At 33.9% G+C, this 24,972-nt stretch overlaps 3 protein-coding genes and 1 long non-coding RNA gene across 4 annotated transcripts in view; 3 read left to right on the plus strand and 1 right to left on the minus strand.

The window, feature by feature from the left end:
- The window catches only part of LOC130826558 (alpha-mannosidase I MNS4), a 29,593-nt gene extending 26,750 nt beyond the window's left edge, over positions 1-2,843 (plus strand). Inside the window, exons 16-18 of the mRNA XM_057692142.1 lie at positions 380-450; positions 618-870; positions 2,094-2,843. Coding sequence (XP_057548125.1) covers positions 380-450; positions 618-870; positions 2,094-2,420 — 651 coding nt within the window. The 3' untranslated portion in view covers positions 2,421-2,843. The remainder of the gene's footprint in view (positions 1-379; positions 451-617; positions 871-2,093) is intronic.
- Positions 2,844-10,465: 7,622 nt separating this feature from the next.
- LOC130825600 (uncharacterized) lies at positions 10,466-11,601 on the minus strand. Its single transcript, XR_009046907.1, has 3 exons — positions 11,472-11,601; positions 10,761-11,204; positions 10,466-10,676 (listed from the first exon to the last, which is right to left on the minus strand). It is a non-coding gene; the product is annotated as an uncharacterized LOC130825600 (long non-coding RNA).
- Positions 11,602-11,992: 391 nt separating this feature from the next.
- On the plus strand, positions 11,993-14,897 carry LOC130820849 (GDSL esterase/lipase At5g08460). Its single transcript, XM_057686392.1, has 5 exons — positions 11,993-12,507; positions 12,816-12,943; positions 13,297-13,536; positions 13,866-14,121; positions 14,515-14,897. The coding sequence occupies exons 1-5, from the start codon at positions 12,144-12,146 to the stop codon at positions 14,733-14,735; spliced, it is 1,209 nt and encodes a 402-aa protein (XP_057542375.1). The 5' UTR covers positions 11,993-12,143; the 3' UTR covers positions 14,736-14,897.
- Positions 14,898-18,631: 3,734 nt separating this feature from the next.
- Positions 18,632-22,393, plus strand: LOC130822081 (tubulin alpha-5 chain-like). The gene is made up of 5 exons (XM_057687635.1): positions 18,632-18,951; positions 20,105-20,319; positions 20,404-20,603; positions 21,019-21,527; positions 21,822-22,393. Exons 1-5 carry the CDS (start codon positions 18,839-18,841, stop codon positions 22,132-22,134), a joined length of 1,350 nt encoding a protein of 449 aa, XP_057543618.1. The 5' UTR covers positions 18,632-18,838; the 3' UTR covers positions 22,135-22,393.
- The last annotated feature ends 2,579 nt before the right edge of the window (positions 22,394-24,972 follow it).

The raw sequence follows: 24,972 nt of genomic DNA on the forward strand, positions 1-24,972 counted from the left end.
TAAAGTTTTGTAAACAAAATTATGTGTATTATCCAGATGAAACCCTTATACAACTGAAAATTGCGATGGTAGTTTAACTCGTGGGGCATTGGTAAAAAAATGAAGTATCACATCTGAGTTTGCTTTTCTTTTTTTTTTTAATTTTATTTTTAATAAAAAAGGGCCTGAGGTTCTTATCATGTTTGTATTCTGTAAACCTCTATTTTCAGTTCACTGTATTATAATGTGATATCCTTCTAAACACGCGGCTGTGAGACTGCAACCACCTTTATTTTAGGCTAGGCTGTGAGATATGTATGATTCATTCTGGCGCTTCGGCATCATGTGTGGCATTGTGGAATTTTATCTCACATTTAATGAAATTAACAATCATTCACAGGTTAAATATTTGTGGCTGCTGTTTGATTTAGCTGTGGGTCCTGATAATCTTGTTGAAAGTGGGCCATACAAGTAAGTTTTCAGGTTATTGTACATTAAAGTTAATTTGGGGGGATAAGTTTGACTGAAATATTAGTTTTTCCAGTTCATAATCAAATAGGAGTATAAAGGTGATAAGTTTAAAAGTTCCATTTTTACTTTTCATTTTACCCATTGCTTTGTTATCTGCTCTTTTGCAGGTATATCTTTAGCACTGAAGGTCACCTATTACCTGCAACCCCACAAATATCTCTAATACGTGAACATTGCTCATATTTTGGTGCCTATTGTAAGAGTCATAATAGCAGCTTGAGACAGGATCTACATTCTCCAGATATGTACAGGAAATACCAGGACTCAAATGGTAGTGCAGTCCATAGAGGTTGGGGGCCCAGTGTATTGTCATCTGTTCCACCTGATATGAAGGCCAGCACTAGTGCTGGTTTGGTTAAGGTTAGTTTGGTTTTTTTTCCATTCATATCTTAGACTTGATGCTTGTCTAGCCTATACACTCATTTAAATTAAATCTTTAATAATTATCAAAGTCTAGAGATTCATAGTTCTTTGGTTCCGATGGGCTATATTAGAATGACTCATTAATTCATGTGCACTTCTTATTTATGTGAAGCTGCAGATTATGTTTGCTACCGAGGTTTAATAAGGTTAAGGTTGCGTTTATCCGATTCGCCTAGATGGGAGCCACACAATGGCATTGGGGTAATGGAATGTTGTATAATCAAAGTCTAGAGTGCACTCAAATTAAATGTTGAGTGAGGGGGGACCAGGATCATGCTCCAACTCTGAATTTTTGGGTGAGCTTGTATAATAGGCTGGATTGTTTCAGCTCAAACCTAACAAAACTTGAGCTTAGGATATGTTTTAGAGAACAAAATTTGGACAAAAGTTGTCTTGGAATTGGACTAGCTGGGCTCTTTGGACTAATGTTTTTGATTACTTCTACAAAACGGCGACCCTAATATTTTGGGGATTAAGGCTTTGGCATTGTTGGATAACATTTCTTGAGCCTTGATGACATTTCACTTAAAAGAGAAAATTATTTGTATAATAAGAGAAAAATATCACTAAAAGGATAAGGTTGTTTATATCCGACCCACCAAAACCCCGCCTAGATGGAAGACACTTAAAGGTCGGTTGTTTATTTATGAAACAAAGTTACATTGAAAGTGAGACAATCTTTTAGGGGCAAGGGGCAAAATATCAATGGAATAATATGATATTTATTCTATAAAGAACTATGCATATTATTGCTGGTAGTTCTAACCCATGGAATAATTTGAGGTTGTTGCGTTACATAACGACCGCTTTAGAGCATATCAAACCGCAAAGCCCTGTTACTTAACCCACGATTCAAAATTATATAGTAAGAACCATTATATGTTTTTATTTGAACATATTAGCCATTATTATCTTTTCTTTAAATTCTATCTATGAGGTTCCAAAATGTTCATTATAAACTTTAATATAAATATATGTTCTAAAAAACATGAAAAATTATGATAAAATGAATTTTTTTTTTCAAGTTGACGATTCAGATTACGATGTTGCAAGACGAGTCGTAACACCGCAAGGTTCCGCGTCCACATTTTTTTCTGTGCTCTAACCCCACTTAACAAGATTCAGATATCTGTTGTTAAAAGTTCTTGTATTCTTTACAGGGTGTTTGTCCTGGACTAACTCATGAACAAAAGATTGGTGTATCATATTACAAACCTCAGTATGAGACTCAAGAAACTAGCTCTGTAAATAAAAGGCCTGCTTCTCCTAAGACTAATGTAGTGGTAATTACTCCTGATGCAAACCCTCCAGACCTGGTAAACGATGGGTCTCTCGAAGAGTCTAACAAAACTGAGACGGGAAATCTGTCTCCTAAGACCGATGTAGTGGTGATTGCTTCCGATGCGAATCCTACATACCTGGTAAATAACGAGTCTCTCGAAGAGTCGGAAAAACCCGAGAAGGGAAATCCGACTTTTGAACAATAACAGTTGGTTAGGAGGATACCAATGTGCCGATGTGTGCTAGATTATTTGACTGTTCAATCGTTGAGATATCGAGTAACTCGTTTGAGTATGTTGGGAGTAATTGGCTCATCGATATGGCATGGTGGATTATAGTACTTGTAAAACGACTCGCTCACCAGTAAACCGAGGATAGATTACATCATTCACAGTATTGATTACACAGATCCAACAGAAGAAATAAGGAATGTAACTTTATTTTGTAATTCTCACAGATAGTCATTTGTGTTATAGTGTCAAGAAAATAAGTTTTTTGGTGGGTTTTTATGTGTAATTTAAACATATTTTGTGTTTCTTGTTTTAAAATCTTCAAATGTATATACCAGATTTAATATTTTGATGAGTTGAATAGCATTTATAGCCAAAAATTGCATCTTTTTGACTGGATAATTAATACAGTAAGTAAATGTAGTCTACTGTATTCTGTTCTTGAAGATGGAATTGAGGGAGGGAATAGAAGAAGATAGACAGACAGAAAGGCGAAGGATGAGACAGCAAGAAGAGAGAAGAGAGGAGAATAAGAGGAAAAAGAATCTTGTTATTTCATTCACTGATTTTCAATACAAGCTGGGAAAGATATATATAGGTTAGTTATAATAAACTAACCAACTTTTCTGCCAAACAAACAACTTAGAAACTAAACAACTAAATCAATTAAAACAGCATGTGCCCAGCACATGACACCAGCATAACCTCCATTACGATCCATCCCCCTTAACAAATGACTTGTCCTCAAGTTAGTAAGAGTTCAGGCAGTCAAAGTGTGGATAGCGTTGCTTAAAGTCCACTGCATTTTCCCAAGTGGCAGCCTCCTTGCCTAAGTCCTGCCATTGATCTAGATATTGAATTAGACGGGAGTTTTGATGCTTGATTACTCTCCTATCCAAGATAGATTCAGGGGGAATAGGGGTAGAGACATCTTGACCATGGAGCTAATCCGGTATGTGAGGGACAGTAGGCAGTTGAGCTCTGAAAGGCTTTAGCTGAGAGACATGGAAGACTGAGTGTATCTTAGCAGAAGTAGGAAGCTTGAGTTTGTAAGCAACTGCCCCAATCTTGGCTTCGATTTGAAATAGCCCATAAAACTTTGCTGAAATCCTGTCATTAAGGTGAACTCGGATAGATTGATGTATGTAAGGTTGAAGTTTAAGCCATACCCAACAGTCCACCTCAAGTTGTCTCTTGGTCCTGTGCTTGTTACCTTGCACCTTCATCCTATTTTGAGCCCTCTGCAAATGGAACTTCAGTAGCCTAATCATCTCTTCCCTTTTGGTCATAGTCTTATCCACACTGGGCTTAAGGCTTTCCCTTGGTAAATAAGGCATATGATGTGGGGGAGGTTGGTTATACACCACCTCATATTGTGTGATCTATGCAGAGGTATGAAATTTGGTGTTATACCAACACTCAGCTACTAATATCCAAAAGCTCCACTCTTTGACACATTCCCCAGTCATGCATCTCAAGTAAGTCTCTAGGCACTTGTTGACCACCTCTGTTTGGCCATTTGATTGAGGATGGTAGGCTAAGGACAATTGTAGGGTAGTGCCCTACAAGGTAAACAAAGCTTTCCAAAAGTCCTTATAAAAATAGAATCTCTATCAGATACAATTGACCTGGGCCACCCATGTAATTTAAATACATGGTCAAGATAGACCTAAGCCACCTCCTTAGCTGAGTGAGGGTGCTTTAGGGTCATGAAATGAGCATACTTGCTCAGTCTATCAACAACTACAAATATAACAAATTTACCAAAGGAAAGTGGTAATCTTGTGATAAAGTCCATGGATATGTCCACCCATACTTCCTCAGGTATGGGTAGGAGTTGCAGCAATCCAAGGGGAGACTGAGTCTCATGTTAGCTAGCTTGACAAGTAAGGCAATGTCTAACAAATGGATGACAAACTTGGTCATGCCCCTCCAATAGAAGAGGTGTTTTTGAACCTCCTTAAGGTGGCATTCCAGAGTGACCCCATGGGAAGAATTTTGCAACCAGTCAAGGATAGCAATTTTAAGATCCTTTTCAGGTCCCACAACCAGCTTTCCTTTGCTTTTCAATAATCCATTATGCAAAGAGAAGTTAGACACAGATTGGCCTTGGAGTAATGCACTAATCATATGAGTCCGGTTGACATATTAGCCTTTGTTCCATATCAGAATGCAGGACAGAGATGGCCATCAAAAGTAATTCAAAATTGGTAACTCTTGAGAGAGCATCAACGACCTTGTTTTCAAAACCTGATTTATACTGTATTTTATAAGAAAAGCCCATTAGTTTAGACAACCAAAAATGTTGGAAAGGGTAGAAATTTTCTGCTGTAGAAGCCCATTAGTCCAGAGAGGTATTGATCCCGTTTCTGGACAGCTGCTACCACATTCAATAGTTCGTCTCATAAACTGAGAGCTTCTTCCATTTTGGTCCTAAAGCTTTGCTTAAATAAGCTAAGGGGTGATCTTGCTGCATTAGAATAGCTACTATGCCCTGTTGAGATGCATCTGTTTCTATAACAAAAGTCTTAGAAAAATCGGGTAAAGTAAGAACAAGTGCTGAACTTAGAGCCTGTTTCAAGTGGTCAAAAGAGTCCTGTGCAGTAGGTGACCAACTAAATTTCCCTTTTTTTTAACAATTGGGTTAAAGGTTTACTTATCCAAGTATAATGCCTAATGAATTTCCTATAGTAACCAGCCAAACCTAAGAAACTTCTGAGTTGTTTGATGCTTAATGGAGTAGGCCAGTCTATAATGGCTTGTATCTTCTGAGGATCAGTTCAACCCCCTTTCATGAAATGAAATGACCTAAATATTTCACTTTGTCAGAGGGAAAATAACACTTACTTTTCTTTGCAACAAGGAATTGTCATTCATCATTTGGAATACTTGCAATAAATGTTGAGCATGAGATGCGATGTCAGGGCTGTATACGAGTATATCATCAAAGAACACAAGCACGCACTTTCTCAATAGAGGTTTAAAAACATGGTTCATCCATGACTGGAATGAAACTGGGGCATTGTTCAATCCAAATGGCATAACTAGAAACTCAAAGTGACCATTGTGAGTTTTAAAAGCAGTTTTGGAAACATGCTCAGGGGCAACCCTCAATTGATGATACCAGACCTAAGGTCAATCTTGCTAAAGACCCAACTACCTGAAAACTTATCAATTAACTCATCAACCACAGGTATAGGAAATTTATCCTTAATGGTATTATTATTTAAGGCCCTATAATCCACACACAGCCTCCATGAACCATCTTTCTTACCAATAAGAACCACAGGGGAGGCAAAAGGGCTTGAAAACTCTTGAATGATCCCATTATCTAACATTTCATAAATGATCTGCTCAATAATATCTCTTCGTTGAATAGGATACCTATAAGGTTTGACACTAATTGGGTTGGTGCCAAATTGTTAAGGTATTTTGTGATCTAAATGTCCTCTAGATGGGGGTAAAACCTTAGTTCCTTAAATATATGTGCATACTGGCTCAATAGCTTAATGATACAATCTGGCATAGTCTCAGGGTTAGAATTCATCTTCATAAACTTCATTGACTCATAGAGAACATGTTCCTTAGGGTCCAACAAATGTAACATGAATAAGTGTGAAGAGGAATCTTAGAGTTTCTTGCTTATTAGTTCAGTAAGTGTTCTAATTTTCTGTGTATGCAATCCTGTCAAAACATGATGAGTGGATCCTATATCAAATTCCATGATGAGTTTATCAAAATCTCATTTTACAACATCCAACCCCTTTAACCATTTGACTCCTAACACCATGTCACAGCCACCCATAAGGAATAACCCAAACATCGGATTTGAAGGTAGCATCTTGCAACTTCCACTCAAAGCCTCTACATATAGACTGACACTTAAGATGATTGCCATCTGCTATGGTTACCGACCGAGGTATTATATATAGTTTCTTAAGGCAAGTGCAGTTTAGTGGCCAAGGGTTCATCGATGAAATTATGTGTACTACCTGAATCAATAAGGATATGAATAGGTTTCTTTCCCACATACCCCACTACTCTCATAGTATGGAATCCACTGTTACCAGTCAAAGCATTCAATGAAATGCAAGGCTCATCCTCAAAGGTTTCGTACACTATCTCCTCCTCATGTTGTGCATACTCAATCACTTCCTCATTCTAGGTTTTAACCGATCAATGAAGCTATCAAGAAAGTAAGAATCAGGGATTTGGGGATTTTTTTGAATCATAAGGGCCATAAGTTCTTCAAATCTGTCAAGATAGTCTTCTAGGGTGCCTAATTGGGTCAGTTTGTTAAATTCTTCCACTACATTTTCACACCCATCATCCCTAAATCTAACACTAAGGTCTAAACATAAGGTACCCCAATCAACATTATGTCTGGCAGTGGTGTAAGCATCAAACCATGCCTCAGCTTTCTCACACATGTAAATAGAAACACAACTCATTTTTTGGTCATCATTAATTTTACACAATTGAAAATATTTTGTTAGCCTTTTTAATCCATGCTCTAGTATGATTCCATCAAAAACAGGGAATTCTAGTTTAGGGAGATAGCCCAAGGGTCTTGAATGTATACCTTGATTTGGAGGAGCATCAAGAAGACTTACCTCACCATGATTCTTTGAAGATTGCTGCTCCTCCATACGCCTCATCTTGTCTATTAGTTGGTCAAATTTGGCCTCCAAACTCTTCACTGATTCCTCCATGGCACTCAGTCGCGTTACCATAGTTGTCTTGGACTTAGCCAGGGCTAACGTGGTCAAGAATCTTGATGATTCTGTGGGTCAGATTCTAGGCTAACCAACTTTCACGCCGAACAAACAACTAAATCAATTAAAACAGCATATGCCTAGCACATGACACCAGCATAACCCCCCATTACAATAATATTGTTGCTAGTAATGTTTGGCATTACTACATTTCTCTTCTACAGTTTTATGAATTTTGAGGAATATATGCACATAATTTCTTAAGAACCCATGCATCCTTTTTAAAGTTACATTAGGAAATTGCACAATTATTTCTAAATACATGATCTTAGAAGAAGTAAAGAGTCGGGTTTTATTTTGATGTCAGCAAGTAGCGATGGCCACGGTCCGGGTTGGGCCGGTTCCGTCCCGGTTCCATGTGGAACCTGATTCGAACGTTCCGGGTGGTTCCAAATGGTTCCTTGGTGATTCATGAGGCGGTTTCAGCGGTTCCAACTCTCGGGTTGGGCGGGTCGGACCATCGGTTCCATTCTTATTTTTCCTTTAAATATAATATAAAAATACTATAATAATGCGGACGTACCTTTGATGATTACTTGATTATTAGCGAAATTCATTGCTTGTCATCGTTATCAAAATATTTACTTAAAAGAAGAAAAAAAATAAATTAATAAGAAACGATAAAAATGATTAATAAAAAAAGAAGGAGAAAATGAATTTGAACCTAGTACCCGAAGGAAAACTAAGCTGCCTACGTATCCCGAAGGAATCAAAGCCCACGTAGTTCTTTGTCATACCTTGAACCTAGACTTGAACGGTTCCGGGACGGTTTCAAGCGGTTCGGCACCGGTTCGGTTCCGGGTAACTCGCTCTGTGGCCATCACTAAGTATCATCATGCGAATGTTTAAGAAAATGATAAAAAATAGTTATACATTCACTTATTACTAAGTGGACGTTTGGTTCGTAAACATATGAAAAAATGTTTGTTAAAAGATCCCGTACCACCACCTAACACGTATTCACAAAACACAATAAACGAATTTTTAATACATTCTTGATTTACAAAATATAAAAAAACTTAAAAAGTATTTACCTCTGCTGAAATTGTATAAAACTAAGGGCTTTACCCCTTGACTTTCACAAATTTGACAAGTGCATAAAAAAGCATCCGGATTGTCGGTTGGTTCTTTTGTAAAATACGACCACACATGTGAAACAACTCTACCACTAGGAAGCGACATCGTCGGAAAAGGTTGTCTTACTAGTTCATCTTCATCTAAATTTGAATATAAAGACATACTCAAATACCACAATATATATATAAATAATAATTTAAAATTTAATCAATTTGAAGAATAAAATTATAAAACTAACCGATATTTGGAAATTGACTCGTTTACCACGAGCTTGTCTTTGTTGTTGTTGTTGTTGTAATTGTTCTTCATGTGATCTCGTTGATGACTGTCGAGATCTATGTATTCCAATAGGGGTCGTTGGTTCCTCTTCTTGTTCTTCTTCTTCCATTTGTATTTCTCTTTCCACTTCTTCTGCATAATCGTGTAATTCTTGGTCGTACCCTTCTGGATAATTTGCTTCAAAATTATAATTACTAACCGAAGGTGTTGTTGATACCGACGGAGTTGAAGTGACCTTTCTTTTGGAGCTAGAACCTCCCAATGATTTTGCCACTTTAATAACTTTTTAGAGGCTTTTTTCAAAAAAGAAGACATGATAATATTGAAATAATAATGGAATTAAGAAATAAATAAATAATTAAAAGACTAATTATGTAATTAAGAATAATTAAAACACTAATTATGTAATTAAGAGAATAATTGCATTTGCGTAATTAAGTAATTAAGTAGAGAGAGTAGGAGAAGAGATGAATTGTGAATGAAAATGATTGAAAGTGTGGAGTATTTATACAAAAAATCCCCAACGGCTAATTTTTGACAGGTTCCAAAGAACCGTTGGGCCGGGTGAACCGCCCGGCTCCGGGTCCGATTTCGGTTCCGGCTCCAAGGAACCGTTGGGCCGGGTGAACTGGTCCAGTCCGGTTCCCGATTCCGGGGCGGTTCCTTGGAACCTGTGGTCTGGGTGAACCGGGCCGCGGTTCTTTGGTCCGGTTTAGGCGGTTTTTTCCGGCGGTTTCACGGTTCCGACAATTTTTTCCCGGCGGTTTTACGGTTCCGTGGTTCGGGCCGGTTTGGAACCTGTCGCAAACAGTTCTCGTTTCGGGACGGTTTCAAGCAGTTCGGGACCGGTTCCGTTCCAGGTAACCCGCTCCGTGACCATCACTATCAGCAAGTATCTAGGTGAGACATGAGTTTGATTTTTATTGAATCTTCCTTTTAGCCTATCCTGCAACTAAAGAAAAATGAAGTTAATTTGATCATGTAGTTGCTAATTTTTCTTTTTTATTATTTTGTGAAATTAATTAAAGTTAATTTTGAATTTATTTTCTTAAATAAAAAATCATGACCAAGTCGCACAAAATATGCAAAATGTGTTGGCACATTTTGTGTGACTTGGCCATATTTTTTATTTTAAAATTTAATTTAAAATTAAATTGATCGACATTTTTAGATTAATATTTATATTGTAACTATGTTAATCAAAACGAAAATATTTTTTTCATTTTTTAAATAAATTAAAATTAATCGATCGATTTTAGCTTTGCCAACAATACCCTTAAATTGATTTAAGCGAAATTATTTTTTTTTTTATAAATGATTCGAAATTAACATTAACATTTTTGATTTGTTTCTACGTTATGCTCAACTTAATTAAATTGAAATTAATATATTTTTATTTATTTAAGTAACTTAAAAGAAATAAATGAATCAAGATTTTAAATTTGTGAGTCTAAATTTAGAGAATTTTTTGAAAAGAAAGTGCAAAAATCAAAATTTCATAAATTGAAAACGTATTGAAAAAAGTGGAATCTTTTCCCATAATATTGCTTAAAAAAAATTAATTCCCACTTTGCATTATGTGGGAAAGTATTTTACCACATTACCGTCCACGTGGAATTTTTTTAAAAAAATTTTTTTTTAGACCAAACCGCCACTTGAGATGGCGGTTTGCCTTAAGCAGTAAACCGCCACATGAAGTGGCGGTTTGCTCAAGGCAAACCGCCATCTCATGTGGCGGTTTGGTCTTGGTTTTATATTTTTTTTTTGTTTCATTTCCCTTAAATAGTGAACGCAACGTGCATTAAACTAGTTCAATACCATTTATTCTATAATAATCAATTACGAACCAGCTTGATTTGAAAAAATTAATTATGAAAATAATGCGAAGATATATTATAATCATGGAAAGTCATACAAGAAGTTCAAATCATATAAGAATATACAAAGTTTGTTACACTACAACCCTCGGCCCCTTTTGTTTTGCGCATCGGTGGATGAGTAACTAATTGGGCAGTGGAGCCCTCCCACGCAGCTATGCTCCCGTGTGTTGTCTGAAGCGTAAGCACTGATGGATCAACTGGGCTCGGCATCGCCATGATCGCTGTTACATACATAAGTGTTATAAAAATCATATAAATATTAGGTGAATCAACATGATATTACAAAATATTAAAAAAAAACATACTTTGTTGACCTTCGAGGGCATGTTTTCTTATTATGACCACTAAATCCACGAAAGCTACACGTATTACGAGGACGCGTCAACGGTGCATCCATTTCGTTCCGTATACGAGTTGATCGCGGACAACCCTTTCCATGCTTCGTTGAAGGATCTGGAACAACTGTAGGACCGTTCCAAGGATCGCAGGTGAACATGTCTGGAACAGGCATGAAAGTCTTTGCTAACAAACACCTCAAAAGTCACCGGGTATTTCATCTCCATTTTTAACATAAAAGGGTTGCGATCACAACCAATTACATCATAGACTTTGCTAAGAAACACCTCAAAAGTCGTATTTTGACGATGGATAAACATCACTGTATTTAATCCTCCATTATACCCAACATCGGATCCAGTATAACTTACTTCCCCACCCCAATACACTATAACGGGATAATGATTCATATTCTGCAAATGCAAATACCATGAATATATACTTAAACCATTAAACTAACCCTACAAAGTAATAAACTTTCATTGAAGCATTTCATCAAACACTTTATATGCATACAAACCAAATCCTAAAATTCAACTACAAATAGGTAAAATGTAAGCTTATATCATGAAAACAAGAGAATCTAACAAACAATCAACGTATTTATAACTTCAATTGAAAACAATAATGAACAAAAAAACAATTTGCATATTGAAAAAAAATTAGGGTTTTATTCATACCTTAAATGAGGATGAAAATGATCTACTACACAAGGAAAGGATGGGAATGTAGTTGATTAGTTTAGTTGAATGAGAGGAATTGTATATTTGAAGTAAATGAGAGTGAAGAAATTTTTTTTTTTTAGAAAATACCGGCACCAAGAAGCAAGAAGCAAAGAGGATAATGGAATGAAGAACCAACCTCGACATTCTGTTTTGTACTGCTACAAAACCGCCACTTCAAGTGGCGGTTAACTCAATATATATATATATATATATATATATATATATATATATATATATATATATATATATATATAACAAACCGCCATTTCATCTGGCGACTTACTTCAGTTCCCTACACAAAACCGCTACCTCATGTAGCGGTTATATTAAAAAAAGAAAAAAAAATTCCTCAAAGCTATCCTACGTGAACGGTAATGTGGGAATTAGCTTTCCATTTCGAGCACAAAGGGAAATAATTTATAAAAATGCATTATTCTGGAAATACATTCAAAAAAGTGACGGACAAATAAAAAACCATGTTCAAAATGCATGAAATGACAATCATCCAAAGGACATGCAGCAAATCTATGCCATGGATCAAAATCGTCTAACTAACTCAATCTCAAAACTTCCCGCTCAAAACGCACTCTCTCTCTGACCTTCTCCCTGTTTCTTCCTTAACCAACAATGGCGGTCGAAACCTCCATTTTCGTACTCCTTACTCTCCTCTTCACTTTCCCCAGTTTCATTTTATCGTCAAATACCCATAAATACCACCCACAACAAGCAATCGACCAAGCTTACTTCCAAGACTTGTATAATTTCCATTTTCCTTTCAATTCAACCCCAAAGTCATTCTCCTACACCCCAAAATTAGATTCACCTTTAGTTCCTGCATTCTTCGTACTCGGAGACTCGTCTGTCGATTGCGGAAACAATAACTTTCTCGGTACTTTTGCTCGGTCCGATCATCCCCCTTATGGAAGAGATTTTGATACACAATTACCTACTGGGAGGTTTTCCAATGGCAGAATCCCTGTCGATTTTCTTGGTTAGTAAATTTATTTTGATAATGGCGGAGATTTTTTTCTTGATTCTCATTTCTTGATTAGAATTATCACTTTTGGGGCATTTCTTGATTTTGGTTTTTCGCTGTGAATTTTGAATGAATTATCAAATTTGATTTCTTAGGTTTTTTATTTCTTGAATTTAGCTTAAAGAAATTATATACTATATGTTCTCTATTTCTGGGTTTTGTGAGTTTATTGTGGGTTTATGCAATTGAAATGAGTAAATTAATTTTTTATCAAATATGCTTAAAAGTATGACTGAATTGGGTGTTTTTTTTTTGTTCTTAAGCAATGAAATTAGGGCTTCCATTTGTGCCAAGCTATCTAGGACAAGTAAGGACTGTTGAAGATATGATTCAAGGAGTGAATTATGCTTCTGCTGGAGCTGGAATCATTTTCTCAAGTGGATCAGATTTGGTAAATATCCCATGTTTATAATCTTTTAAAATTTGGGTTTTGTATATGATTTGGTCATGATCAGTACTGGTGTTCAGTTGAATTAATGAGATATTGTGGTCTGTGGAGTGTATAAATCTTGGCTGACTATGTGTTTGATGAAAACTGCATAATTATAGCATTTATACCATAAACTTCAGATGTGATTTTCTTTCATCATAATAAAATAGTTCAAAAATTCGGTTTCGGTCGGGATCTCAATGTGGATGGTTTTGCAACTATCGGGCCTATAAGCTCAAAATTGTAATAAGTAATGTGACCTTTCGTTTTCATTTAAAATCTTTATCCAAACACAGTGTACATGATTTTTGCAGGGCCAGCGCGTGACCTTGGCTCAGCAAATGCAGCAAGTTACAGACACAATTCAGCAGTTCATGCTCACCATGGGTGAACATGCTGCAATTCATCACATTTCCAATTCCATTTTCTATATTTCTGTTGGAACCAATGACTACATACATTACTACCTTCAAAATGTATCATCTGTCCAATCTTTGTATACTCCCTGGAGTTTCAATCATTTCCTTGCAACCTCATTGAAGCACCAAATCAAGGTAATTCTTTAAACAATCTTTATCAAACTTGTGTATTTTGGCAAGTTAGGCGACCCTAGTCTGTTGGGATTAAATTTTCTGCATTGTTTGTTAGAGCATATAATATATCCTGGGCCTCGATTATCAGCTTAAACTTTTGGTTGAGTTTAAGGAACCAATTAAGGAACCAATTCAACTACCATATTTTCTGCATTGATACCATATTAAGGAACCAATTCAACTAAAAGTTTAAGCTGATGGTTGATGCCCCAGGATATGTTATATACTCTAACATCGTTGTTGTTTTGAAACTTGACATACTTCCTTTATATGTAACATCTGGTTGACAGAATTTGTACACTGCTCATGTGAGGAAAGTGGTGGTAATGGGGTTAGCACCTATGGGATGTGCTCCTCACTACTTATGGAAACATAGAAGCCAAAATGGGGAGTGCATCAAAGATATCAACAACATGATAATAGAATTCAATTTTGCAATGAGACACATGATTCAAGAGCTTAACTATGAGCTTTCTGATGCCAAATTCATCTTCTGTGATGTGTATGAAGGTGCTATGGATATAATCGAAAATCATCGACGTTATGGTAACCACAAAAATTTCTCTTCTGATTCATCTGTACAATCATACATCAATATGCTTAATTCCGAAAGTAACTATTCATATCAAAACTTGAACTTGATCTTATATACTCTATGATCCCCAGTGTAATATAATTCGCCAGTTAATTCGCTTTTTGAATTTGCGATCCGTTCAAAGTGACCTTAAAATAGCCCAAAATCGACTATAATTCGCTTTTTTTGATTCGCGATTCGCAAGGTGATTAGTGAATCATGTGACAGTGATCATGCCCCGTCATACGAGAATCCTTTGGCTTAGAAGTGTGGATGCTTTATAGGCCTTCCTCATAGTTAGTATCTGATACCGTGTCAAAAAACCATCTCCACCAAAAGTTTAAGCTGATTGTTGTTCATTGTAGGGCTCGAGGTTACAGCTGAAGCATGTTGTGGATTTGGAAAGTATAAGGGGTGGATTATGTGCTTGTTACCTGAGATGGCTTGCAAAAATGCCTCAACTCATGTTTGGTGGGATCAGTTTCATCCTACTGATGCCGTAAATGCAATACTGGCTGATAATGTTTGGTCAGGATTGCATTCTAGAATGTGCACCCCTATCAACATGAAGGATATGATTTCATAGATAAATATGATTGCTTTTCAAATTACAGAAGTCTGTAAATGTTAATTGTACTGAATAGCTTCAGAATATTGATACTGTGATACTCATCACCATTCTCTCATATAAGAGAATTTTGTGTAGCTTGTTGAAATTTATATTAATAGATGAAAAAAGTACATATATTCTTTTCATGATTCTTTCCTTTTGCACAAAACTTGGAAATTCTGCTGTATATCCTTGCAATTATGGACATATGCAATATCCCTAGATGAGGGTCGACTCTGAGTTTTAAAAGGTCCGGGACAAGATAATAATTGTGTGCCCTTAATTATTATATAGAAGTGAAAGAGTAGGAGTATCAAGATTAGATAAATATGAATTTGAGTTATGCTTGTTTTAGCTTTTTTGAATGGGCTCGAGGTGTAGGCCTCTTTTGCCCCTAGGGCGGGCCCTGCCCTGGATTGCTCTTGTTTGCTGCTGCTGTTGTTTCTGTTTTAGCAGGATAATATAGAGAGAAAAATGAGGGAGGTGGTCAGTGCACATGTTGGTTAAGCTGGAATTCAAGTGGGCAATTCTTGTTGGGAGCTTGTTTGTCTTCAACATAAAAGATATTTGAGGTCAGATGTACGATATCTTACCAGTGATAATAAAATTATTTTAGATTGACCTTTGAGCACCTTTATGCTTCACTTTCGCTCCCGTTAGACCTCCCTAACACTAACAATATCAATTATTATTATATCTTCTATTACATAATAGAATATTCACCAAAATTTCAAGTGATTACTTGCGTTTTTGACTTTTTAAGTGGTAGGTAAACTTTTTTTAGTCTACATGGTGATCTTGAACTTTTAAGTTTTTCATGTGTTTGACAAATTTTAAGTTATTTCTTAAATTAAGTACTCATTTTGAGCATGTTTTCGAAAAATGTGCCCCATAAGGTTGATCACGACATTTGTTTTAATGAAAAAAAATCGTTATAATGGATAATAATAACGTAAATTTAACTAAAACTTTAACCTTTTGTCTTCCATACAAAAAAGTTAAAATTTTATTGTCACCATACAAATTTTAAAAAACGTTTCCCAACCACACAAAAAGAAAAAAAAAAAAAATAAGGACCAATAAATAAAATTTTCCAAAATAATAAATTTAAACATGAAATAGGAATTGAGGGTCACTTCATTAAATAATGTCTCAAACTTTCTAATTCAATAAATATATGTTGATTAAAGGGAAGGACCTTAGCACATGCCATGACTAAAAGATAAGAAAAGGATGAGTTGTATAAGAAAAATGTTTAATGCTCGAAAAATGTTTAATGCTCCACGTCTAAATTATTAATTATATAAGCCCCCTATTCTCTTATTATATATCTATATCTATAACTAAAACAAAAGACGCTGACATTATCTGACCCCAAACTTATGAGGTGTCATTTTGTGGAGTAAATTTTTCCCTCCAATATTAGATGATGATGTCATCTTAATATATATTGATTAATCCCAATGAATACATTAGCATAATAATCAATACATTGAATTTGGTTAATTTTTTCAATAATGCCTAAATTTGTACATTTGAATTTTGACAAAGTGAATTGGAATCAACGTAAAAAAGCTATTAACAAAGTGAATTGGAATTATAATGGCTATTTGAATTTTGACCTTTCATTTTTACATTGCAATATAAAATAATGTAGGACATGATAATAAATCTATACATTTTATATTAATAAATATTATCATAACAATAATAAATCTCATTTCTCCAAAAAAAACAAAAATAAATCTATACATTTTATACAAATAAATATTATCATTTTTACATTGCAAAGTAAAATAATGTATAAGTAGGACATAAAAATGAATCAAATATTAGCTATTATATGCAATTATTAATTCATTGAAAATCATTAATCAATAATTTACAATTCATTTTCTTTATTTTTTAAAAATTACATAAAACAATAAAATGAAAAAAAACCGTGCACGGGGATTGTATCTAGTTACTCCTATATTAATACTCCCTTTAATTCACTAGTAATGTCTCATTGGCTTTATACACTCTATCCAATACACTAATTCAATCCTTAATATCTCTAATTGTGCATAATTAAAAATTATGAAAAGTTGATATAAATAATCCTTGCATTGAGACAAATCAAACAAGATTTTATTGACTATGTTTAAACTTATAGATTAATAACAAAATATAATTTAAGAGTAACAGATGAATAGTGTCCAAAAAGCAGATGAGACATTACTAGTGAATTGAAGGGGGTATGTTTTATTAAAAAAATATATATAATGGATCTGAATTCTTATATAAAATTTGTTATATAACTAAATTTCGTGACAAAAATATATTTTTTCTTTTGATACAATCAAGGCATTATTGAAGAATCAAATACAAAACAAAATCAGATAAAAGTTTCATTAAAAATCAATATGGTTAATTCTTTTAGTTCTATAAGTAAGCACAAAATAAAGTATATTAGATGTTTTATACAAGTAAAAAACATAAATGTTTAAAGCGAACATAATGCACAAATTCAATGAAAATTTATCTTTTGATCTTTAATTATGATAATCTTCAATATTACAATCTTAAAATACCAAATTTTAAACGTAATAAGAAATTTAATATTATTCAGAATATCATATGAAGTCGTTCGAAGAACTTTTGACTAAAAAGCTTATAAAGAAATTCTACAACATATTCGATACTCAATATTTGATATTCATATTTTAATTGCTTCAAAGATCAAAAACAACACATAAAGTGCAAAATGGCTAAATAATATACATAAATCTAAATTTTAAAGTAAAGTGTTTTATCTAATTGTTACAAAAAGGAGAAGATAGAGAAATGAAAAATCGATAAGAGTATAAAAATAAAAAACTAGAATAAAAATAAGTAAATCAAAAAGGAGAGAAGTTAAAAGAAGAAAAAATAATGAAAATTATAAGAAAAAACAAAAATTATATTGAAGAAAAGAAATTTAAAAGAAGAAAAATCTAAAAGACAAAAGAACACAGAAAATCGAAAGCCAAAATACAAAGAAGAAAATAGATGAAGATTTTTTTTAAAGAAGAATTTTTTTTGTCTAAGTCTAATGAAAAATTATTTAAAAAATTTTATTCCATTAAAAAATAAAAAGCGCATAATATGAGAGAAGTCCAAAGCACCTAAAAGAGCAACATGCATACAAAATTGCATACCTTTCGTATACCACCGATGGTAAGAAATTTGATTTTTCTAGAGCCTCTAATCGAGACATGGTTAGGTGCACGTTTTCCATTGTGTCTTCTATACCTAATTTTTCTAATTCTTGGTAGTATCGATTTGTCATTTAATATAACATATCACCCTTATTTTTGCTAATGTTACTTGCCAAAATATACTTATTCGATAATAAATGCTGACGTAATATTATTCGATACAACTTAAATGATCCACTTGCTTGTGTCGTGTCACATGTTGTTGTTTGAGAGCAACCATTGCAACACATGACAACCCAATACAAAAATAGTTACTTGTCTAAAATCATTTTTACTAAACACATTTACAAACATATAACTCGATCAATTCCAATTTAAACTACTTGTTTTGGCATTAATTGCTATTCAATCCTTCCCACTCCTTTTGCATCATTTTTATCTTTGGATAATAATTCTTTTTATTTTTCTACACAATTCAACTCCCCACATTTATTATCAAATATTCGTATTTTCTTTAAAATATTTTATTTTCTCTTTAATGCTAATTCAAATTGCCAAATCACAACCCAATATAAAAACTTGATTAACAACTAACAAGTCAATTGAATTACAAGAGTGATCAAATCATCAACCACTAATATAATATTTAGGGTTTATTTAGTGAATTATAAATTGTAATGATGCAAAATCATGATTAAACTTGAAAAGCAAACAAAAAAAAAAGAAGAGAATAAGCAATCAACCAAACGTTGCCTTCCTGTCCTGTCCTGTCCTGTCCTGTCCTGTCCTGTCCATATTGAACAGGGCTGCTCTCTCATTATCCAAACAAACATACAGAAAGGCATACACAGAGAGAAATATATACTCTAACAAGGATTATTATTGATCATACAAAGAAAAATGAGGGAAGTAATAAGTGTTCATATCGGTCAAGCTGGAATTCAAGTGGGAAATTCTTGTTGGGAGCTTTTTTGTCTTGAACATGAAATTCAGCCTGATGGAATGATGCCCAGGTTTTCTATTTTCTTATATTTTTGATTTTGTCAATTGGGTTTTCTTCAATGATTGATTCCCCAATGAATAAATTAAGACTTGGGTTCTTTTATTATTTCTTGATGGTTTGATTTCTGTGATGGGTTGTAACTTTTTGGTAATACTAGATGATCAATTAGTAATCATGTCTTAATCTCTCCATTTTGTGATTTGGAGAATGAAGTTTGTGTTCTTGATCTTGGATATAATGGTATTAGTAGGGCCGTCTTGAACATTTTTGGACGGTGAACGAAAGGAAAATAATGGGTTATTAGAATAATGGGGCCTAAGCCGTCGCTCATGGTGCTCTTGTAAAAAGCATTGGTATAATAGAGCGAAAAGTACATTTTTTGGTTTCGATTTATAGATCATGTATAAGGAGAGCATGTGTTATGTGTTGCATTCACCATTTAGGATGACTCTTGTGTCAGTGGAGGTGATAAAGTGTATATTATATCTTGGGTTTTTAACCATCAGCATAAGTTTTTGGTTGAATTGGTTCCTTGACACAATTTGCCCTCCTTATTTTGGGGTATATTTGACTCTAAACCTCGCCTAAGCCGGAGAAACTTGATGAAATTGCAAATTGGGGTAGTTAAATAGTGTAGATCTAAAACAAGGGACAATGTCTTAGAATTTGAGATATGTTGTTGATTTAAGAGGACTGTGTGCTTATTTGTAAATTCTTACAATTCTCATATCCAAATGGCATACATGTAAACATAAAATCACATTGATATGCTCTTAACTTTACATTCTACATTACATTTTTTCATTGCAAATAAGTGAATGAATTTGTGTGTATCTTCAATGGAGCAAAAAATTATAGGTTTTGGTCTTGAATTAGAATGGAGCATAGTAAAATGACTCGTTATTGGTATGCATTTATTCTTTATGTTAACTTGCGGATTATTTTGCTATTAAGGGTCAAATGGAAACAACCTGGATAAGTTTGCTTGCATTTGACTCCCAAACACCACTTAAGTAGGAGCCAGTAAATAACATTCGACTACCCAAACAACCTGTGTAACTATTAAGTATAGCACACCAAATGAAGCTATCATTTGAAGTATCAAAGTTTCGACTTCCCAAACAACCTCTGTGTAACCCGATTTTGTTTCTTGATGAACTCAGTGATGCATCTATAGGTGTTGAACATGATTCATTCAACACCTTCTTTAGTGAAACTAGTTCAGGGAAGCATGTGCCAAGAGCTGTGTTCATCGATTTGGAACCAACTGTCATCGATGAAGTCCGCACAGGGCCTTACCGACAACTATTTCATCCGGAGCAGCTCCTCTCTGGGAAAGAAGACGCTGCCAACAACTTTGCTCGAGGACACTATACAGGTGATCGACTTATAGCTGCCTAATAGCTCAATGTTTGTTTCGTGCTTCGGTTATCTTAAATGAATTGAATATACTTTTTTGCAGTTGGAAAGGATATGATCGAAGTGTGCCTTGATCGGGTTAGGAAATTAGCCGATAGCTGCACTGGACTGCAGGGCTTCTTGGTGTTCAATGCTGTTGGTGGTGGGACTGGTTCTGGTTTCGGTTCCTTGCTTTTGGAACGCTTGTCTGTCGAGTATGGTAAAAAATCCAAACTCGGATTTACAATCTATCCTTCTCCTCAGGTACTTCTTTGTATCCACCGGTTACTTACTCAATTAGTTTCGATTTTCTATGTCGTAATAAGATTAAATAGCGGCTACAAAAGTTCATGCCACAACTAACAATAACCTATGAGTTTGAGGGGTCAGATGTACGCAACTATACTCTTGTTAGTGATCATTAAGCAGGTTGTTTCTAATTGAGTCTTGGTAATAAACATGATCTGAAATTACTCATGAATAAGAAGAGCACATGGTTTAATGAGTCGTTTTAATATCGTCCATTATAATCTTAAATCAAAGAACTATGAATAATTGGACTCATTGAAATAAGGGGCGTGAATTTCATAATGGCTACCTCAGTTTATTATGAATACAATATGTTAATGAGTCGTATTAATATAATCCATTTCGTGTTTGTCTCGTGTTTTATGATTAGGTATCAACAGCCGTCGTTGAGCCATACAACAGTGTTCTTTCCACTCATTCACTTTTGGAACACACCGATGTCTCTGTGGTCTTAGACAACGAAGCAATATATGATATATGTAGAAGATCCCTAAGCATCGAGAGACCAACATATACGAACTTGAACCGCTTAATATCCCAAATAATCTCTTCGTTAACGACTTCTTTGAGGTTTGACGGAGCCATCAATGTGGATATTACCGAGTTCCAAACTAACCTCGTGCCTTATCCTCGTATACATTTCATGTTATCATCGTACGCACCAGTCATCTCAGCTGAAAAGGCTTACCATGAGCAATTGTCAGTACCTGAGATCACAACCTCTGTGTTCGAGCCTACGAGTATGATGGCGAAATGTGATCCTAGACACGGGAAATACATGGCCGCGTGTTTGATGTATCGCGGTGATGTTGTTCCTAAAGATGTCAATGCTGCTGTTGCCACCATCAAGACGAAAAGAACGGTTCAATTTGTCGATTGGTAAGTAGTTTTCACAGGTGTCCATACTTTCCTTTTGTTCAATTACTAGTACAGACAAACGAAAGCAATAGTGAGCCCATTTTCGACCCTACCTTTACAAAGCCCTTCTAAAAAGGGACCGGATAAGGGCTCAAAAAGGTGGCCCGGCCCATTGAACATCCCTAATCACAACCGACACAAAACCTCTTGCGGTCTTGCCACATAACTGACACAATAAGCCAATTTTAACCGAGACAAAAGGGTATTTTGTACTAACGATTCCTCGTATGTTCACTAACACGAGCTATGTGACAGGTGCCCGACTGGATTCAAGTGCGGAATCAACTACCAACCGCCAACAGTAGTACCGGGTGGTGATCTAGCGAAGGTACAACGCGCAGTATGCATGATCAGTAACAATACTTCTGTAGCTGAAGTATTCGCGAGAATTGATCATAAATTCGACCTTATGTATGCAAAAAGAGCGTTTGTGCACTGGTATGTCGGTGAAGGTATGGAAGAAGGCGAGTTTTCTGAAGCTCGAGAGGACTTAGCTGCCCTCGAGAAAGACTATGAGGAAGTCGGTGCTGAGGGCGGTGGTGAAGACGACGATGAGGAGGAATACTAAGATCAAAGATGCATGAGTAGCATCACATTCACATACAGGATGGTGTGTTGGTGATTTACTCTGTTCTATCTGTTTTCTTGTATCATATTTTTTCCAGTGTGCATTATTATTGTAATTATATTATTTTTGTTGAAAAATTGGTTTTGCATTGAATTTCTTGAAAAATTTATCATCTAATGCATGAATATGTAATTGTTTAGGCATTCAGATTTTTAAAAATGTTTCTTGTATTTGAATAAAATTTAAGTTTTCTTGTCCATTTTTTCATTATTGATCATAAATTGTGGTGCGAATATGAATATTTAATTATTTTTCACTCACCTAACCTCTATTTTGGAATTTGGACTATAAAATAATTATACCTACCATCAAAATTATTATGTGTTTAGCGAAAATAATTTCACATCCTCTCAACAATTCTCATCCGTAAAGTCTCACAAGTTTAGTTTCTTTCTTCATTTCATTTATATATTTTAAATATTATTTTATTCTCTCAAAAATAGTAGGAAAATTAGGAAATTATGCTAGTAGGAATATATACTACTAGTATACTTCATAAAAACAAAGGAAGTAAATAGGAAGACTAAATTAAGAATATGACGTTGTCTTAATTAGAGTATAGGTATCGTTTTTTTCATATAAGATTTTAAGTTCGACTCTCAATTCTACATTCTTTTTCTCAGCCTATTCTATACGCAAAAAAATATATGATTAACGGGGGCTTGTCTTGTGAGATCATGTGTGATTGTGTTGTTAGTTAATGCTATCCATGACATAAACAACAATAATTTGACAAATTATTGAGGCCATATATTCTTTATTTGTAGCTCTTTCCTCTCAATGAATCTTTCCAAGGATGCATGCACCTAGAGCCTAGAGTTACCTTCAACTACAAGGGTACCATTATCTCACGTCTTCATTTTTCTAAGTCCTCCTAAAGAAAACTATAAACTTGGTCATTATCCCATTTATTTATTAACAATGCAAATAACTACTACGTTCTTTTTTGATCTTTCACTTTGGGTTTTTCACACATATTAAGGAAGATAGAATCTTTGGGTTGTAGTGAGTATTATTATAATTAAATAGTAGTGTGAAGTAATGATTGTATCGGAAGTATGAGGTTGTAGTGGGTATTATTTTAATTAAATAATAGTGTGAAGTAATGATTGTATCGAAAATATGAAAGAGAAAATAATTATAAATAAAAGAAAAGGGGTACATTAAAAGAAAATGGGGGTTTTAAGGGGTAAAAGTGGGATAATAGCTTTCTAAAAATAGAAAGTATTCTAAAGTGGAAGAACTTTTAAAACTACCCGTTATAGTAATGTGGAAGATCAAAAAAGAACGAAGGGAGTATTATTTAAACAACTAATAATGTAGATTTCAAAGAACTTCTGACTATTCCAAGCTAAGTACTTAAATATAGAACTAGTTTTAGTATTGGTGTGATATACGGTGATAATAACTTCTTTTTAAAATATTAAGCTTGTGAAAACTAAGAAAATAATATTATTAACACGAGATAAATTAATGTATTAATTACTTTTAATTTTAAAAAATTACCTAATATGGATAATAGTGAACTCATTTAAATCATTAATTATATGATATTCAATAAGAATATAAAGCTGATAATGATAATGACATTTAGAGGGAAAATTTCATTATAAAGTGATACATAAGTAGTTTTTGAGATAAGAAAATGCCAGTGTATTTCATTTTAGTTATATTTATTATACTAGGAGTAGCTCGGTGGATACTTATACAATGCACAATAAAAACAATTTAATTTGAAATAAAATTAATATTTTGAATTTGATCGTTTATCTCTTTAAGTATAAAACATATCTAGCTTTTACTCCTATGATTTTTAGCAAAGGTCTATTAATGTTAGTACGTATAAAATATAGCACTTTATGAACTTTTTAATAACGTGAATATCTATTTTCTTGCCTTATCAAAAGTTAATAAAATTTAAGAACGCTTATTTGCATATTTGCTTGAAACAAATTATTAAAGAATTTTTATTAAAAATGGAAATATTGAAGGACTTCTTTTTTTATAGAAAAAGTTAAAATTTAGGAAACACTAAATTGTTATAAAATAATATATAGTATTTTAAAAGCTACATTTCATAGCAGAAAATAATTTGTAGTGGGAGTATTTCTCACCTTAATTGCACCCATGATTAACCGCCAATAGTTGGACTTAATAACGAGTGAAGCTACAATTTTAAATTAAGTAATGTAAATAGTTGATTTATTATCAAAATAATTATAGTTAAATAATTGATATATTAAAAAAATAATAACTATTAAAAAGCAAGTTAAAATTCAGGATATTCCACATAGTATAGTAGTCAATTTTGCTAAAACGTCAATATTAGCACAAAAAATTTCAAAATTCAGAAAATAGCATCAAAATTGTAATTTATGTACACCATACCAAAAAAGACAAAAATTTTACTCATTTTTTTATATTTAAAAATTATCATGCAAATAAAATGAGGCTATTTTTGTTTTTTTGTTATGGTGCGAATAAAAATTTCTTTTGATGGTATTTTTAAAAATTTTTAAAACGTTATACTATTACTAGCATTTTAACAAAGTTGGATGCTATTATGTGAAATATCTATTAAAATTATAATAATTTTAAATGAATAATGTTGGAATTTAAGAAATGAGTAAGAGTGACCTAAAATAAAAAGGAGGAGAATGGATACTTTTAAGTCCAAAAAATTTTTTTACTAGAACCAATTGATGGTAGTTACTCTTTAAGTTTATAAAGTAGTATACTCTATTTTTTTTCTTCGATGTGAGATAACTCATATGTGGG

The sequence above is a fragment of the Amaranthus tricolor genome, chromosome 1 (assembly GCF_026212465.1).
Source record: "Amaranthus tricolor cultivar Red isolate AtriRed21 chromosome 1, ASM2621246v1, whole genome shotgun sequence".
NCBI lineage: Eukaryota > Viridiplantae > Streptophyta > Magnoliopsida > Caryophyllales > Amaranthaceae > Amaranthus > Amaranthus tricolor.

Coding starts and splice junctions, on each gene's coding strand:
- LOC130820849 (XM_057686392.1), top strand. CDS start 12,144: ATGGCGGTCGAAACCTCCATTTTCGTACTCCTTACTCTCCTCTTCACT. Junction 12,944..13,296: donor TCTCAAGTGGATCAGATTTG/GTAAATATCCCA, acceptor TGATTTTTGCAG/GGCCAGCGCGTGACCTTGGC. Junction 14,122..14,514: donor CGAAAATCATCGACGTTATG/GTAACCACAAAA, acceptor TGTTCATTGTAG/GGCTCGAGGTTACAGCTGAA.
- LOC130822081 (XM_057687635.1), top strand. CDS start 18,839: ATGAGGGAAGTAATAAGTGTTCATATCGGTCAAGCTGGAATTCAAGTG. Junction 18,952..20,104: donor CCTGATGGAATGATGCCCAG/GTTTTCTATTTT, acceptor TGATGAACTCAG/TGATGCATCTATAGGTGTTG. Junction 21,528..21,821: donor ACGGTTCAATTTGTCGATTG/GTAAGTAGTTTT, acceptor GCTATGTGACAG/GTGCCCGACTGGATTCAAGT.